Source organism: Staurois parvus, unplaced genomic scaffold (assembly GCF_062004578.1).
Source record: "Staurois parvus isolate SC_StPar_1 unplaced genomic scaffold, SC_StPar_1.0 ptg000106l, whole genome shotgun sequence".
Classification (NCBI taxonomy): Eukaryota; Metazoa; Chordata; class Amphibia; order Anura; family Ranidae; genus Staurois; species Staurois parvus.
In genome coordinates, this window is record NW_028317902.1 from 4,434,891 (window position 1) to 4,454,492 (window position 19,602).

Sequence of the window (19,602 nt, forward strand, 5' to 3'; positions counted from 1 at the left end):
CAGCACAGCGTAATTTATGTGATACTTATCGATCACCCGAAGCGCATCAAGTGGCGGTCAGACTGAGAGCACACCTCCCACTCCCACAGCGTAATTTATGTGATCCTGACCACCCGAAGTGTTTGTGGTAACCAGGCTAAGTGTTATACTTCCCTGGACCGCCCACTCGCACAGCGTAATTTATGTGGCTCTCATCACCCACTGTGTTTGGCAGGCCACACCGCACAATGATGAAAGTGGCTTTTCTCTCCCTGCACACAGTAGCTAACACAAGTCAAAACAAAAAGAGGGGTTCTTGGATGTTACTTAGGGGTCACTGGTTGGCCGGAAACCTGCTAACTGACCTTTAGGAAATTTGTGTAAAGAAAAAACTTTCCTAATACACACAGAAAAACCCCTTTTCAACCTAAAAAACCGTTAAAAAGGACAAAGTGGATCCTTATGAAAAACACGGGACGTTTCACAGTAAAACAATTACACAGAGGTAAACCGAAAAACTGCGCCAAAAGTAACCTTGTTGCTGACGCAAAAATCACTCATACCAACACCGCTAAACGATCTGCGCTACACACGCAATCTTCACTGCAACCACCTAGAACCGTTTACACAAAAAGTCTGCTGGACGTGAAACACTTGACACAGCAGCTTAAAACAAACTCGCTTTACAATAAGGAACTACTTTTAACAGGAAAAACACAAGAAAAACATAATCACTATACAAGAAATCTATGTGCAAAAACCCAGACTTCACCGCGCTCACTAAATGTGGAACACGTGAGGGAAAAACTCGCTTAACACACTTTAAATTGGCTGGCAATACGCAAATTTAAAGCTAAAAGCAAACAACTTAAACTGTAAAAAAATTGGATTAAAAACACAATATGGGTCAAATGCATATAGGAAACTTCATGCACATTGCATAGAGATTACTGCACATATGGTAGTCAACAAAATGGACACCAACAGGGAAAGCACATGGTCATTAACAAAATGGCCACCAAACAAAAGGAGTCCATGTGGTTAGTCAAGAAAATGACCCCCCACAGAGGAGCACATGGTAGATACTAGAATGACCCCCCACAGGGAAGCACATGGTAACACTAGAATGGCCCCCCACAGAGGAGCACACGGCAGACTCTAGCCTCAAAATTGCCTCTAACCTCTTACATAAAACAGACTTTTGGACAGAACATACACTGGACAATTACACAACAATATACAGCACACATACAACACAATTTGGCACGATCACAGAACAGACATAAAACACCAACATATCACACTAACATGCACATGTAACAGAAAGAACCCACTGCTGCATGCTCGCTGGGAGCAGTAGTACCACAAAACATTGCACAGACTACATACACACAGAGATCTTACAGCAGTTAACAATTAACCTAAACCTTTCAGCACTGTAATAATTACCTCACGTGGAGGGGGGTAAAGCAATTACCACAGTACCTACAACCCACAAATACTTACCTAACACTATGCAACAACTTTTACCCGCTAAAACATATACCCGTTTAATTTTTGGTTGGAAGATTTTTAAACTTGACCAAATCCAGCCAACCAAACCCACCCCTCTGCTGCTCTCAGCAGAGACAAATCCTCGTCTTTCACCCACAAATCAAGAGTTTAGGACAAAAAACTAGGTCCTTGTTAAGCGGTAATTCTTGTTAGCTAACAGAGAGCGAAATCAGCCACACGAACACGCAAAAAGCGATCCTCTTAATGGCAGAGAGACCTGAAATGTGCCGGCATACTTTTTGCTAGTTCATGATAGCTCATTCCCCCCTCGTTCTTGGTTAGCTACGCAAGAATACGCGTTAGTATCCACCAGGCTCGCCAAACTGTCTTGGAAATTCGCTTTAACGAATTTCTCCTTACCGTGAGTACTCGCAGTTGGATGCGCAGAAATCCCCCATAAAGCTGTGCGAATCTCGCTTGCAATGATTGCAGCCAAACTACACGATTCCTGCCCATCCAACTACTTTTAGCTTCTGTTGAAATGTGGGGGTGGAGCTCCGTTACCCTAGAATGATCAAACGACACTCTCAGGATGATGGTTGCAATTCACATAAGTGCTGCTTTTTGACTCAGCTCTCTGTTTTATTAAAAATACACACATGCCCCCCACATGAATAAAGTCAATCCCCTCCCACCGAACAATGCAATGGGGAGTGCCTATACACAGGATGTACATTCCAATTGGAGCATAGCCTTTCCTATTATCTATCACTGGTCCTCCCCCATGAGTCTTCTGAGGTCAGCAGACTTCTTCCCCTTCCCCCCCATGAGCCATCTGAGGTCATATTTCCTGTCCTACTAGCTTCCATTGGTATGTCCATTCTTTGCACAAGCACTCCCTAAAAATATCAGTCTGTACCTGGATGGGCCCGATACGATCTTTATTAAAACACATCCATCCGGATACAGTTCAGATTGGTAATGGGTGGTAAGATATGCATAGGCCTACACGCGGAGTTCGTACCGCTTGGCGCCTTGCGTTATGAAATCCACGTGGTACTATGCTGCTGATATGTGGATACAGGCCCACGGTCTACCGCCAGCGACATTCGCATCGAATGCCGTGGAGGCATACACGCCGGTCTATAAGCGCAGATCTGCCATCTCATCCATTACCAAGCTGAGTACTGTAATACATACATTGTACATGCGCATGGCCCAATTGCAGCCTTCAGAGCTTTAATTAAGCCACACGAGAGACATATGAATAACACGAATATATGACACATTTAAAGTTCGACCAACAATACAAAATTTCCATGACAATAGTCCCTAAAAATCCTATGTCAACACAGCACTGCTTCTAGGGACAAACCAGCAGCAATTTTATACATGTTAGTGATTACATCAACAATTTCCTGGGTGCCTGGCTGTGTAGAGTAATGTAGTATAGTAAAGTGTAGTACAGTTGTGTGGTGTAGTGTAGAGTAGAGTAGAGTAGTGTGGTACGGTTGTGTGGTGTAGAGAAGTGTAGAATAAAGTAGAGAAGAGATGTGTAGAGTAGAGAAGAGTAGAGTAGAGTAGAACAGAATAGAGTATTTGCAGTATAGTGTAGAGTTATATGGAGTAGAGTAGTAAAGAGTAGAGCAGGGTATTGTAGTGTACAGTAATGTAGTGTAGTATAGAGTAGAGTAATGTAAAGTAGTGTAGGACCTGGCCAGAAAGGGACTACTTTGACGCAGTAGGCCAGCTTAAATATGTATTGCAATGCATGCAAACTAAAAATCCCCGTTTGTATTCAGAAGTTACTAGAAAGGGCATATATTGGTGTCTATTGTATGGTGCAGCTCTGTGACCATATCTGAACCTGTAGCTCTCCTACACTATATCCATTGAAGTACACTATAAGTATTTTGAATTGTGCAGAGCAGATTAAGGACTGGCCAGAAGGGGATTACTGTGATGCATTTGGTCATCTTAAACATGTATTGCAATGTATGTGAACTAAAAATCTCTGTTTTTATGCATAGTTTGATAGGTTGTATAGCAGTGTTCAGAAGGTGCTTTGAAAATTTTTAATGCTAACATGTAGTCACACCCTTTTAGCGTCTGATTTGAGAAAATGTCTATCTTATTTCTATTCTATGGATTTCCTAGGGGGCAGCACACTTAGTTTGTCTGCATGAGGTACCCCAGTAAACTTCATACTGGACTCAAAGCATCCGGTATGCATTTTGGGTGGACTTTATGCAAATGTTTTATCATGCTTGCCATAGAACATGCTACAGCTAAAGTGACATTTACAAGAAAATAAATGGTACAGTTCAAATTGCTGGCATTTTCTTTTTAAAGAAAATAACACAGCACACAAACCACTCCAATCAAACAATCAGATTCCAAACTCTCCACCATGGAAAAGACCAAAGAGCTGTCCGAGGATGTCAGGGACAAGATTGTAGACCTACACAAGGCTGGACTGGGCTACCAAACTATCGCCAAGCAGCTTAGTGAGAAGGTGACAACAGTTGGTGCAATCATTCGCAAATGGAAGGAACACAAAACAACTGTCAGTCTCCCTAGGTCTGGTGCACCATACAAGATCTCACCTCGTGGAGTGTCAATGATCATGAGAACAGTGAGGAATCATCCCAGAACTACATGTGAGGATCTTGTTAATGATCTCCAGGCAGCTGGGACCACAGTCACCAAGAAAACAATTAGTAACACAATACGCCGACAAGTTTGCCACTGAACATCTGAATGATGCAGAACAGGACTGGTTGAAAGTGTTGTGGTCAGATGAGACCAAAATCGAGCATCAACTCGACTTGCCGTGTTTGGAGGAGGAGGAGTGCTGCCTATGACTCCAAGAAAACCATCCCAACTGTCAAACATGGTGGTGGAAACATTCTGCTTTGGGGGTGTTTTTCTGCTAAGGGGACAGGACAACTATACCGCATCAAAGGAACGATGGACGGGGCAATGTACCGTCAAATCTTGGGTGAGAACCTTCTTCCCTGAGCCAGGGCATTGAAAAGAGGGTGTGGATGGGTGTTCCAGCATGACAATGACCCAAAACACATGTCCAAGGCAACAAAAGAGTGGCTCAAGAAGAACCACATTAAGGTCCTGGAGTGGCCTAGCCAGTCTCCAGACCTTAATCTGATTGAAAATCTGTGGAGGGAGCTGAAAATTTGAGTTGCCAAACATCAGCCACCAAACCTTAATGACTTGGAGAGAATCTGCCAAGAGGAGTGGGCCAAAATCCCTCCTGAGATGTGTGCAAACCTGGTGGCCAACTACAGGAAACATCTGACCTCTGTGATTGCCAAGAAGGGATTTGCCACCAAGTACTAAGTCATGTTTTGTGAAGGGGATCAAATACATATTTCCCTCATGAACATGCAAACCAGTGCATCATTTGGTAGACATGCATTTATTTTTAATTTTTTGTTGCTTTTCTGTCTCTGTTACAATACACCTACCATTCGATTTTTCAATTTTTAGACTGATCATTTCTTTGTAAGTGGGCAAACTTCAAAATCAGCAGGGGATCAAATACTTATTTTCTTCACTGTAGATCAGGGGATTAGACCTACATATATCGGTTGTTTGTTTATATGCAGGGCTTTTTTCTCAGAGAATAGGTGCAGGAATTCCCCACCATTTGAGTCACCCATTGTCTCCACTCCCAAGCACCGTCCCTTGGTTCCACCTCCTACCCACCTTCCAGTACTGCCCCTTTTAGAGAATACAGAACCAAGTATTTTTTGGTGCTACGTAATTTGAATGCAATGTGTCAATGATAACAAGAAAAGCCTTAACATACAGTAGACCCCTTGCAGCCAGTAACAATTAATCCCCCACTCAATAGACCCCCCCCCCCCACAGCAATGGACCCCCCACAACAAAATACCACCCCAGTAGTTATAGACCCCCAGCAACAACAACAGATCTCCCAGCAGCTAGCAACAATAGACTCCTCCCTCAACAGGAGATTTCACCCAGCAACAACTGACCCTCCAGCAACAATAGTCCCCAATGCATAAATACATTCCTATCAGTAACAATAGATCCCCCAGCAGCCAACATCAACAGACACTCCAGCACACCTCAGCACTCCTTGCCATTACATACATTCAGTGCTGGAACTGTGTTCATGCTTAAAAAAGCCCTGTTTACATGTTAAGGTCAGTTGTGGCAGAAGTGTGTGACAATACAAGTCCCAGCTAACACTCATGACTTAGATCAGGGGATTAGACCTTCAGGCCTCAGATGTTTGTTTACATGTTTAGGCAAGTTGTGGCTGTAGAGTGTGGGACTACAAGTCCCAGGCCGCACTCTGTACTCTGATCAGGGGATTACACCTACAGGTAGCAACTATTTACATATATAGGCCACCTGTGGCTGGAGAGTGTGGGACTACAAGTCCCATCCAGGACTCACTACTTACTGGCCTCCAGGCTGTGCGGCTCCGGTGTCCCAGCAGTGGTGAGATCTTCGGCTCGTAGATTGACCAAACAGATTTCGGCTGGTAAGTTCATCAGGACCACCCAAGTGCTGTGACGTGTGAGGGGCTGGCTGATTGTGTATAACTCTGATTAATCAGTTATCCAGGTCCTCACTCTGTGTGTTGGTACATTTATCAGACAAATACAAATCTGTATTACCAATTTTAAGATCTGTAACACTTTTTCATCAGCTACTATCAGCTTTACATGGCAGTTTTTAAAGCCTATTCACAGTAATTTTTTTTAGTTTTGGACATAATAGGGAAAGTTAAAGTGTATTGTCTTGGAAATTCGCTTTAACGAATTTCTCCTTACCGTGAGTACTCGCAGTTGGATGCGCAGAAATCCCCCATAAAGCTGTGCGAATCTCGCTTACCACGACTGCAGCCAAACTACACGATTCCTGCCCATCCAAATACTTTGGTTCTGTTGAATTTGTGGGTGATTGGAGCTCCGTTACCCTAGAATGATCACACGACACTCTAAGGCTGGTTGCAATCCACATAAGGGCTGATTTTAGGCTCAGCTCTCTGTTTTATTAAGAATACACACATGCCCCCCACATGAATAAAGTCAATCCCTCCCACCGAACAATGCAATGGGGAGTACCTATACAGAGGATGTACATTCCAATTGGAGCATAGCCTTTGCTATTATCTATCACTGGTCCTCCCCCCATGAGTATTCTGAGGTCAGCAGACTTCCTCCCCTTCCCCCCTATGAGCCATCTGAGGTCATATTTCCTGTCCTACTAGCTTCTATTGGTATGTAAAATTCTCTGCACAAGCATCTCCCTAAAAATATCAGTCTGTACCTGGATGGGCCCGATACGATCTTTATTAAAACACATCCATCCCAGATACAGTTCAGATTAGTAATGGGTTGTAAGATATGCATAAGCCTACACGTGGAGTTCACACCGCTTGCGCATTGCGTTATGAAGCCCATGTGGTACCATGCTGCTGATATGCGGATACAGGCCCACGGTCTACTGACAGCAGCATTCGCATGGAATGCCGTGGTGGTATACACGCCGGTCTATAAGCGCAGATCTGCCATCTCATCCATTACCAAGCTGAGTACTGTAATACATACATTGTACATGCGCATGGCCCAATTGCAGCCTTCAGAGCTTTAATTAAGCCACACGAGAGACATATGAATAACACGAATACATGACACATTTAAAGTTCGACCAATAATACAAAATTTCCATGACATTCCCTCCTGTTTTATCATATTCTCCTCGTGTCCCTTCTTGATCTTCTTCAGCTTGATGGGTGTAGTCTCAAACTTCAAAGAGTTCCTGTAGTTGTCCCTGAGAATAAAGCTCCACGGGGTACCTGAAACAACAAGACCCGACGCAGACTCGACGCAAACAGGCTTGATTGAAGCGATGATCCTCAAGAGCGTTGGAACCTTCACTACAGGAAGGCTCTTGCAAAAACCACAAACAGACTTGTGGTATGAATAAAGCTTGTGATCCCACGGTGGTCTGGGGAGATCCAGCAACAGATTCTCAAATTGCCCCTGCAGACGGGGCCACACAAGGCTGGTCTCGACCCAGACAGTTTTCCAAATCGCAGACACAAACAATGATGAGGCTTGAAGCTTGCTTGAAGGTCTTGGAGAATGTGGTCTTCAGAGAGATAAATTAGAGGGAAGCCAGGACGTAATCTGTAGAGAAGGTGGTTGGTTGGTGAGGTCTTCCCCCGATCAGTGGTTGGAGTGGGATCCCCGGAGCGGGCATGGAGATGTGGTCGTCTGCCCGAGCTTGGCTTACACGGTCGATGAGGCAACAGGAACATCTCACCGCGGCATATAAAAGGCAGATGAAAAAGAGAAGCATCAGGATATACACTCCCACTTCCTTCAACCAAGATCCGATGGAGAACAGGAAATCTCCCAATCCTCCCAAACCCTTGAACGGATTTCAACCCTTACTAGCTATAGCTCTAGCTTTTCCCTGTAGTTCACTAACTTTGTCCATATGGGCCTGGACCTTGTCATCGGTGTCTTCTATCCAAGTACAACAATCCTCTCCGATGAACTCACAGAACCCCCCTTTGGCGGCTAAAAGATAATCAAGGGCCATCTTCTCCTGAAGCACTAAAATTCCCATCTGCCGTTGTTCTTGGGCAATTTCTCTGACAGCCTCTACGGTCTCGTTAAACATACTATCCACGATGACAGAAAAATTGTTCAGGCGCTTCATAAGTTCTATTCCCCATCCTGTCCATGAGGGGAACCAAGCCCATGCCTGGTCGCCCTCAGAGAACAGTTCCCTGCGAACTCTCCCTGCCATCCTTACCTTCTTGTGGACCATCAACTCTTCATGGTCCATCACTACATAGGATGCGGGGACTAGCTTTATGAGGGCACACGAACCTTTCGCGTTCTGGGGGAATGTTCTATAGGCTGCCGAACCACACAGAAAATAGTATGGACCTGTCAGAGCAGAGCAGGAAGAGTTCCTCGTTCGGCCTCTGGCACTGAGCAACAGTTGCACAGACTGGGGGATTGCTCCCTCAGTCTGCACATCACATCCGTCCTTCCAACACACGTGGTCTGGTCGGTCAGTGTGGTTACTCAGAAAGGAAGTCTGGTTAGTCAGATTGACAGTTATACCTCCCTCGCAGGTGGTAGTCCCAACAAACTTGTTACCTGTGCCAAAGCTGATGTTAAAGCACACCTGAGGGCTGCCTAGCTGCCCAGTTACCCATAATGGACTGACGAGGGCCCTACAGGAGCTAGAGCTAATATTGGTGCTGAAACTGATGTTACCTGCTAAAAATGTGTCATTAAGTTCTACCGATAAATGTCTACGTGGGGGCTGACCAGGGGTCCCTTGCTTTTTCATGCCGACGCGGATGTCATATAGGGCATGAACAGCGGCCATTGCGGACATGTGATGACTGGGTGGGGGCTTAGAGCATACCCAACAGTTGGTTTTGTTGGCGGTTCTGGCTAAACGTAGGTGCATTTTAAATAAAAGGTTGGGGTATCTGCCATCTTTTCCTCCGTTCACACACATGTAAGACATACAAACAAAAAGAAAAAGGAAAATGACACCCCTCATTCTCTGGTGTAGCTGAGAAGCTTCTTGCAGTGGCTTGCGTGCACCCAGTTGTCTCGTCCCTCGAGCTTGAGTGAGGTAGGTGTCGTCAGCTGGACTTGGTATGGTCCGGTGAACCGTGGCTCGAGTCCGGTTCTTTGATGTTTCTTTAGGACGACCCAATCACCTGGCTCAATAGAAAGAACACCTGTTATTGTATTTGGATCGGGGAGCGATTCGCGAACCCGATGGTGTATCTTCTGCAGCTCCCGTTGCAGAGATTGCACATAACCTGTAAGCTGTGAATGCAAAGACAACAACTGTTGAGGAAAGTACAACCCTGTTTTGGGAGGTCCCCCAAACAACACCTCGTAGGGTGACAGCCCATGTGGTTGCCGAGGGGCATTCCGGATGGAATAGGGGGCAATGGGGAGACACTCAGGCCAAGGTTTTTGGGTATCGGAAGACGTTCAACCTTACCGCTACTCTCGGGGTGATATGGGGTGTGTCGCCGCTGACTCCAGTTCCACCAAAGAAATGCAGTCGTGTCCTTTGGAAGAGAGATTAGTAGTGGACAAAGAAGACATGTTAGCAGAAGAGGTGTTAGTATTGTTAGTCGTGTTGCAAAATTCAGCACTGTCATTGCTGTCCTCCCCCCCCTTCTCATCTTCCGACACAGGAAGAAGAGAAGCTGGGTTAAGAATAGTGCATCGTTTGATAGTGAGGTTAGTAGGGGTTAGGAGGGTTTTCCCCTGAGAGGGGTACCTTGCCTTGGATGTCCTGTTTTCGCAGGACCGTTCTTGCTGCACTGGTGTCGGTGAGGCAAGGGAGGGGATATTTTAATTCCTCTAGAAAAAGATGGATCTGGGCCGACACCGATTTGTCAACTTCCTATGAGAATTCATAGGAGTTACTTACCATGGTGGTCATAGGGGCGGAGGACTCATCAGGAATGAACTGCCACCGACCTTTAGGTAATTGGGGACAGCTCCTCCTCATGTGCCCCGTTTGGTGGCACTGGAAGCACCTGGGTGGGGGCCTATCCTTCCTGTGACCCAGATCCCTTGGTTTTTCGTGTGGGGTCTGGGACATAAGAACTTTGGCCTTGTCTTGTTTTCTTCTATCCATTTCCCTCTCTATTGCCGCAAGAGTGGAAAGGATAGCAGGGATAGACATCTCATTATATTCGGGTCGGGCCAGAACCAGCCTTTCCCGAATTTTAGTATCGATGCCTTCCAAAAATTTGGCCCGCAACAGAATGTGCGTCGCGGTCACCTTTACCCCTTCAGTTGGAGCATCAGGTCCAACTTCCAGATCTGCATCCAGTGCCGTCTGCTTGAGACGGCGCCAGAAGCAGGCGCTTTCCTCATTAGGACCCTGGGTGAGCTTCATCATGTCCGTAGTAGAGGTAGCACCATACATTTCTGGAAGCTTTGCCTTTAGCTGTGTACAGAACTCTTTGCCCCCTGAAGTCATCTCCTCATGCGTGGTTATAGAGCACCCTGCAATCACTGTACTGGCCACTTCCATGCCCACCTTTGCCCGCAGGATCTGTGCACAATCTGACCCGCTCATACCATAGCTGAACTGGTTTTGTCCAAACATTCGAGCAAATCCTCTCGGATTGACTCGATAGTCCGGGAGCTCAGCCAGAATAGTGCGGATCTCTGCCGGGGTGAAGGGGACATGCCAAACTACCCGTTCCCCTAAAGTCCGTTCCCCCTGTGCATTGGGAGGACCTTCAAATTGCTGCACCCTGACTGGATAGGCCTCGGTCCGGGAAGAGTGCAAGGGCTGACCCAGCATCATCGGTGGGCTTAGATTAACCACCTCGCTTACTGCACCTTCAGGTTTGAGGTCCCTCAGATCAGGGTATAGCTGGGGGGCAGGGGTCTGATCAGTGGTTCGTAGCGCTTTGATGCAATCCGCCCTGTTTTTTAACCGGGTGTCTATTCCCCTTGATTCACAGATAGTCTGCAAATCGGTTGTTGAGTAGGCTTCATAGTTGGAAACAGAAGGAGCTGGGGTGAAGCAGGGAGAAGGGAGAGGTAGAGGCAGAGGCTGAGGCATAGAGACAGAAGACACAGAAGGTATGTCAAGAGTGACGTCACTAACAGAAGAGACAGGTGCAGTTATACTTATCTCAGCCACTGTTGGTTGTTGGGGGACCCCAGCAGACCCTGATCCTGCCTGCCTTAGTAGAGTCAGCCCTGAAAGAGCTTCTTCCACCTCTGACACTGGATCCTCCTGTTTTATTCCCTCTGGAGGCCAGGTATACATCACCTGGTTCTTCCGGACAGACACCAGTTTATGTATGCCTTGCTTCCCTAATCGGATTGACCTGTGAAGCCATAGCTGTGCGATCTCTAGTTCTGACGCCTGCATCCGTGGTCCAAATTCAGAGATGAATTTTTCCCACCTCCATGCGTCAAATGTACCTTCCCGGGGAATTTCCCATCTGGTACCCTTCGACCATTTATTCCACCTTTTGAGGGGTTCTGTAGACTTCCCCCCCAAACTCACCTTCATCAGTTGTGCAGCTGTCCTTACCCTGAAGAGGGCTGGTTCCCCCTCTCTCTTCATGGACTGACTACTGCCCATCGTGACTAGTCACTGGTATATATCCCGCGTCCGGGTACCTGTTTACCCCCTGGAGCACTCGGTGGGATCCTACCGAGAGGCCTGATTCCACCACTTTCCCAGCACAGCGTAATTTATGTGATACTTATCGATCACCCGAAGCGCATCAAGTGGCGGTCAGACTGAGAGCACACCTCCCACTCCCACAGCGCAATTTGTGTGATCCTGACCACCCGAAGTGTTTGTGGTAACCAGGACTTCCCTGGACCGCCCACTCGCACAGCGTAATTTATGTGGTTCTCATCACCCACTGTGTTTGGCAGGCCACACCGCACAATGATGAAAGTGGCTTTTCTCTCCCTGCACACAGTAGCTAACACAAGTCAAAACAAAAAGAGGGGTTCTTGGATGTTACTTAGGGGTCACTGGTTGGGCAGAAACCTGCTAACTGACCTTTAGGAAATTTGTGTAAAGAAAAAAACTTTCCTAATACACACAGAAAAACCCTTTTTCAACCTGAAAAACTGTTAAAAAGGACAAAGTGGATCCTTATGAAAAACACGGGACGTTTCACAGTAAAACAATTACACAGAGGTAAACCGAAAAACTGCGCCAAAAGTAACCTTGTTGCTGACTCAAAAATCACTCCTATCAGCACCGCTAAACGATCCACGTTATACACGCAATCTTTACTGCAACCACCTAGAACCGTTTACACAAAAAGTCTGCTGGACGTGAAACACGCGACACAGCAGCTTAAAACAAACCCGCTTTACAATAAGGAACTACTTTTAACAGGAAAAACACAAGAAAAACATAATCACTATACAAGAAATCTATGTGCAAAAACCCAGACTACACCGCGCTCATTAAATGTGGAACACGTGAAGGGAAAACTCGCTTAATACACTTTAAATTGGCTGGCAATACGCAAATTTAAAGCTAAAAGCAAACAAATGAAACTGTAAAAAATTTGGATTAAAAACACAATATGGGTCAAATGCATATAGGAAACTTCATGCACATTGCATAGAGATTACTGCACATTTGGTAGCCAACAAAATGGCCACCAAACAAAAGGAGTCCATGTGGTTTAGTCAAGAAAATGACCCCCCACAGAGAAACACATGGTAGACTCTAGCCTCAAAATTGCCTCTTACATAAAACAGACTTTTAGACAGAACATACACTGGACAATTACACAACAATATACAGCACACATACAACACAATTTGGGCACAATCACAGAACGGACATAAAACACCAACATATCACACTAACATGCACATGTAACAGAAATGCTTGCTGGGAGCAGTAGTACCACAAAACATTGTACAGACCACATAACACAGATCTTACAACAGTTAACAATTAACCTAAGCCTTTCAGCACTGTAATAATTACCTCACGTGGAGGGGGGTAAAGCAATCACCACAGTACCTACAGCCCACAAATACTTACCTAACACTATGCAACAACTTTTACCCACTAAAACATATACCTGTTTAATTTTTGGTTGGAAGATTTTTAAACTTGACCAAATCCAGCCAACCAAAACCCACCCCTCTGCTGCTCTCCGCAGAGACAAACCCTCGTCTTTCACCCACAAATCAAGAGTTTAGGACAAAAAACGAGGTCCTTGTTAAGCGGTATTTCTTGTTAGCTAACAGAGAGCGAAATCAGCCACACGAACACGCAAAAAGCGATCCTCTTAATGGCAGAGAGACCTGAAATGTGCCGGCATACTTTTTGCTAGTTCATGATGGCCATTCCCCCCTCGTTCTAGGTTAGCTACGCAAGAATACGCGTTAGTATCCACCAGGCTCGCCAAACTGTCTTGGAAATTCGCTTTAACGAATTTCTCCTTACCGTGAGTACTCGCAGTTGGATGCGCAGAAATCCCCCATAAAGCTGTGCGAATCTCGCTTACCACGACTGCAGCCAAACTACACAATTCCTGCCCATCCAAATACTTTGGTTCTGTTGAATTTGTGGGTGATTGGAGCTCCGTTACCCTAGAATGATCACACGACACTCTAAGGCTGGTTGCAATCCACATAAGGGCTGATTTTAGGCTCAGCTCTCTGTTTTATTAAGAATACACACATGCCCCCCACATGAATAAAGTCAATCCCTCCCACCGAACAATGCAATGGGGAGTACCTATACAGAGGATGTACATTCCAATTGGAGCATAGCCTTTGCTATTATCTATCACTGGTCCTCCCCCCATGAGTCTTCTGAGGTCAGCAGACTTCCTCCCCTTCCCCCCTATGAGCCATCTGAGGTCATATTTCCTGTCCTACTAGCTTCTATTGGTATGTAAAATTCTCTGCACAAGCATCTCCCTAAAAATATCAGTCTGTACCTGGATGGGCCCGATACGATCTTTATTAAAACACATCCATCCCAGATACAGTTCAGATTAGTAATGGGTTGTAAGATATGCATAAGCCTACACGTGGAGTTCACACCGCTTGCGCATTGCGTTATGAAGCCCATGTGGTACCATGCTGCTGATATGCGGATACAGGCCCACGGTCTACTGACAGCAGCATTCGCATGGAATGCCGTGGTGGTATACACGCCGGTCTATAAGCGCAGATCTGCCATCTCATCCATTACCAAGCTGAGTACTGTAATACATACATTGTACATGCGCATGGCCCAATTGCAGCCTTCAGAGCTTTAATTAAGCCACACGAGAGACATATGAATAACACGAATACATGACACATTTAAAGTTCGACCAATAATACAAAATTTCCATGACAGTATCTACTACCAATCTTTATTTTTTCTAGTTGGAATAGAGTGGAGAAAGTTAGATTCCCTGTCAGGTTTTTACTGCTGTCTGGGGCTCCACTAGAGAGATTTCCCCTCACTTCCTGTCCTGGGGACACCTTCCTCTTTTTTTTTTTTTTTTTTTACCAGACAGGAAGTGAGGGAAAATCTACAACATGGAAACAGACAGCAATAAAAATCTGACAGCGGTTCTAGCATTTCCCTACGTAATTAAAAAAAAATAATAATTTTTGCTACTGTCTATTTGGCTGTTGGGTAGCTCTCACTTCCTCACACAGTAAACTGTGTCACCTGATGAGGGGAAGTCTCTCTAACAGTGGCCTATATAGCAGTAAGTCATCGGTCGTACCGTTGCGATTTGTGTGCAATTTCAGTGCCATTTCTGAAGACTTTATTGCTACTTTTGCAACAATTTCTTGCAATTAGCAGTGCAATTTCCATTATATTCTATGTATGTGAAATCTCAACAAAACTGTAGAAAAAGTAATGCAAGAACTACTTTAGAAATTGCACTGAAGCAAATTGCAAACGTTAAGACACTGACATTCACTAGGTGCGATTTCAATTCCCAAATCACACCGTTATGTCCGGGCACTAAAATGAGCGTGCACACCTGATGGTGAAGGAGCACAGTGTAGTATAGTGTAGTATATTGAAGATATATTGAGAAGTGGGATTATCTTATGCACGTGGATCCAACACATAGGAATGGACTCACTGTCTTTGGACTTTTTTTATTATTTATTTCTGGTACTTATATAGCGCCGTCAATTTGCACAGTGCTTTACATATATATTGTACATTCACATCAGTCCCTAACCCTCAAGGGGTGTACAATCTAAGGTCCCTAACTCACATTCATACATACACATACTAGGGACAATTTAGATAGGAGCCAAGTAGCTTACCAGCATGTCTTTGGAGCGTGGGAGGAAACTGGAGTACCCGGAGGAAACCCACGCAGGCACAGGAAGAACATGCAAACTCCAGGCAGGTGGTGCCGTGGTTGGGATTTGAACCAGCGACCCTAGTACTGCCAGGCAGAAATGCTAACCATTTACCCACTGTGTTGCCCCTTTTTTTTAATTATATGTGCTATATACATTTATTTTCTACTTATTCTAGCACACCTTTTGTTTTTATTTGCATGTGTGTTAGTAGGACAGCACGTGTGTATTTATGTGTCTTTGATTTACGTATACATATGTATGCTTTATATAGTAGGGTGGCACTATGTTGATATACATACTTTTGCATAACTGTATTAGTGATTATATTGTGTCACATTGTTATACTGTGCTAGTAGGGCAGCAAGTTGTTTGTGTGTTTTATTTATGCCTTAGAGATCCTGTTGGCACTGTGTTAGTATATTTATTTTGCATAATTTTATATCTTCTATCACATTTTTATGAATGTATTAGCAGTGCAGCATTGTTTTTATTCATTTTTGACATTTTTTGATGTGGGAATATATTTGGGTGCGTGCACAGCTTAAATTGGCAATTTTTATCATTTTAGATATTTTTTGGCATGGGATTAAATTCTTTTTTTCTTAGGCTCACATCATTGCTTGTCCCAGTTTGATACTCTACACTAGTGGTCTCCAAACTGCAGCCCTTTTCTTGCTTTTATCAGTCCCTTGGGGCATTATTCCTCCCACTGATACCAACAATGGAGCATTATTATTCCCACTGACATCAGTGATGGGGCACTATGTCTATGTATGTGAAATCTCAACAAAACTGTAGAAAAAGTAATCCAAGAACTACTTTAGATATCACGGTGCAGCAAATCGCACATGTTAAAACACTGACATTCACATTCATTAGATGCAATTTCAGGTGCATTTCAATTCACAAATCGCACCGGTTTGACTGGGCATTAAAACAAGAGTTCTATTTCTTCCCCACTCCATCCAAAGCTAGAAAAAAGGCTATAGATACACTTCACATTTTTATCAGGTCTTTATTTTTGACCGTTATGCCAGTACAAGGAGTGGGGTTGTCACCAGAACAGGAAGGCACAAATAGCAATGAAAACATTGTCAGAAGTTCTGACCCCTTCTCACTTTATAGAAAGTGTCCCCATTGGAAAAGTTTCCCATCACTTCCTGTCCTGACCAAAAAAAGAGGAAAAACCCCCCCAGCAGAGACGCAGGCAGCAGTAAACCATTTCCAGAGTCTGTATCCCTCTCTTGCTCTGTAATAAAACTAAAAGGCTTTGGCCTGTAGTTGGGATATGTGATAATAACGATAGGCACTCCATTAGGCGCAGGAGGATTTTTCTTTATCTGGTTATGAAGCCGCAACTGCCCACACTGAAGATGCTGGGGACACAGGATAGCTGGTGAACCCGGCCGGTGTGAACACACACACTGCTGGATCGAAGGATAGGTGAGTGTCTGTTTTTTTTATTTTGACTGTAGCTCTGCTATTAATTATTTTTTATTAAAGAGGAATTACATTGGTCCAGCTTTGACAAATATACAGTGGATATAAAAAGTCTACACACCCAAATGTCAGATTTCTGTGATGTAAAAAAATTAGACAAAGATAAATAATTTCAGAACTTTTTCCACCTCTAATGTGTGTGACCTATAAACTGTACAACTCAATTGAAAAACAAACTGAAATCTTTTAGGGAGGGGGGAGTAAACAAAAATAAAATAAAATTGTGGTTGCATAAGTGTGCACACCCTCTTATAACTGGAGATGTAGCTGTGTTCAGAATTAACTGAATATTAAAAATGTACTTGTGAGCAAATAAGGTGTATAATAAACGGCTTTGGGAAGGGGCAGTGACATCACCATTCATCCTTACACGGCAAGCACTGGTAGTGTATGCGAGCACACCCGAGAGGCTGGTCTTCACCGCTTCAAGCGGCTATTATACAAAGCGCAGATTGTTTCTAATCTATGTGAGTGCATATTGAGCGCATATTAAAGTGTTTATTTTTAGCAACGATAAAATGCACTTTTCTCTATTTACATGATTCATATGAGGAATGCTTAAAGGGCTGGATCAAGGAAGGTTCTGAGGAGGGAGAGATCCATATGACCATTCAGGCTCACATAGTAGCCCTCTATCTGCAACCTTCACCTGCATCACCTCAGGCTGATTGGAAGGAGAGCACACAGATATTTCATCCCTGCTGAACTCTGCATCAAGTTTGTTTTGCGTTTTTGCACAAAAATTATTGCATTTTCTACTTTTTATTTATTTTTCATACATTTTAAAAAAAAAAATTTGATATTCATTTATCAATTGGATTATTTATTTAATCATCAAAGGACACAAATTTGATAAAATTTGCACAGATTTTTCTTTTTTTTTTATCACTAATTTTGGTATATATTTTTCATTCGTTCATTATTATCAACACATGTTTGGGTATTGATTAGTAATAACAATCATGTATGGTTACACTTAAGAGATCATGCAGCTATTAGAGATTTAATGCAAATATAGTTTTTATACTATATACAGGTAATAGGCCTTGATAGAGCGAGGCATCTATATTTTCATTTGTGTTCAGAATTAAGCAATCACATTCAAAATCATGTTAAATAGGAGTCAGTACACACCTGCCATCATTTAAAGTGCCTCTGATTAACTCTAAATAAAGTTCAGCTGTTCTAGCAGGTCTTTCCTGACATTTTCTTAGTCGCATCCTACAGCAAAAGCCATGGTCCGCAGAGAGCTTCCAAAGCATCAGAGGGATCTCATTGTTAAAAGGTATCAGTCAGGAGTAGAATATCCAAGGCATTAGATATACCGTGGAACACAGTGAAGACAGTCATCATCAAGTGTAGAAAATATGGCGCAACAGTGACATTACCAAGAACTGGACGTCCCTCCAAAATTGATGAAAAGACAAGAAGAAAACTGGTCTGGAAGGCTGCCAAGAGGCCTACAGCAAAATTTAAGGAGCTGCAGGAATATCTGGCAAGTACTGGCTGTGTGGTACATGTGACAACAATCTCCCATATTCTTTATATGCCTGGGATATGGGGTAGAGTGGCAAGACGGAAGTCTTTTCTTCCAAAGAAAAACATTCATTTCCGGCTAAATTTTGCAAAAACACATCTGAAGTCTCCCAAAAGCATGTGAGAAAATGTGTTATGGTCTGATGAAACGAAGGTTGAACTTTTTGGCCATAATTCCAAAAGATATGTTTGGCGCAAAAACAACACATCACCAATAGAACACCATACCAGCAGAGAAGCATGGTGGTGGCAGCATCATGCTTTGGGGCTATTTTTCTTCAGTTGGAACTGGAGCCTTAGTCAAGGTAGAGGGAATTATGAACAGTTTCAAATACCAGTCAATATTGACAAAACCTTCAGGCTCCTGCTAAAAAGGTGAACATGAAGAGGAACTTCATCTTTCAGCATGACAACCCAAAGCATACATCTAAATCAACAAAGGAATGGCTTCACCAGAAGAAGATTAAAGTTTTGGAATGGCCCAGCCGGAGCACAGACCCGAATCCGATCGAAAATATGTGGGGTCAGGGATGTGCAATTCCTATCGCCTGATGCCCAGGACATGTAGTTCCAGGCGTCGGGCAGGTAGTTTTTTTTTGGCCTTTAGCCTGTCAGGTGAAGCTGCCGCCGATTGCTTTCACACAGGGCCAGCCTCTCCGTGCCCCCGGAGTGAGGTTTCCCGGGCTCCGCTTGCCCATCTGCAGGCCCGGCTCGCTGTCAGCTAGAGGGGAGGGAGAAGCTCACGGTGTCAGTCTCTCCCCTACTATATGTCCCAGGCTCCGCTTGCCCATCTGCGAGCCCGAGACTGGTTCAGTGGGTGCAGCGGGATGTGGTATAGGGGAGGGAGGAGAGCGGACACATCCAATCTGCTTCCCTCCCCTTCTTCTGACCCGGAGGTGATGTGACATCACTTCCGGGTCCCCATTCGACAGATTCCCGCTCATTGAGGCCGGGAAAGAATGTAATGCGGTGCTATGTGCACCGCATTACATTAAGTGTAGTACAGGGGAGACATGCAGGGTCTTTTAGACCCTTTGTGTCTCAAAAAAGAGAACCTGTCACCAAAAATCATCACATAGGGGACTTTTAAGTTTTAATTTTTTTTTTTTTAAATGGAAGTTACTCCCAAGCATATATAAGGCCCCCACCCACACACATGTACGCACGCACAAACGTAAAAGCACATGTTTGG

At 44.3% G+C, this 19,602-nt stretch overlaps 1 protein-coding gene across 1 annotated transcript; it reads right to left on the bottom strand.

The window, feature by feature from the left end:
* Nucleotides 1–6,473: 6,473 nt before the first annotated feature.
* Nucleotides 6,474–12,075, bottom strand: LOC149467542 (uncharacterized). Its single transcript, XM_089671505.1, has 2 exons — nucleotides 11,563–12,075; nucleotides 6,474–9,226 (listed from the first exon to the last, which is right to left on the bottom strand). The coding sequence occupies exon 2, from the start codon at nucleotides 9,061–9,063 to the stop codon at nucleotides 7,918–7,920; it is 1,146 nt and encodes a 381-aa protein (XP_089527631.1). The 5' UTR covers nucleotides 9,064–9,226; nucleotides 11,563–12,075; the 3' UTR covers nucleotides 6,474–7,917.
* Between the last annotated feature and the right edge of the window lie 7,527 nt (nucleotides 12,076–19,602).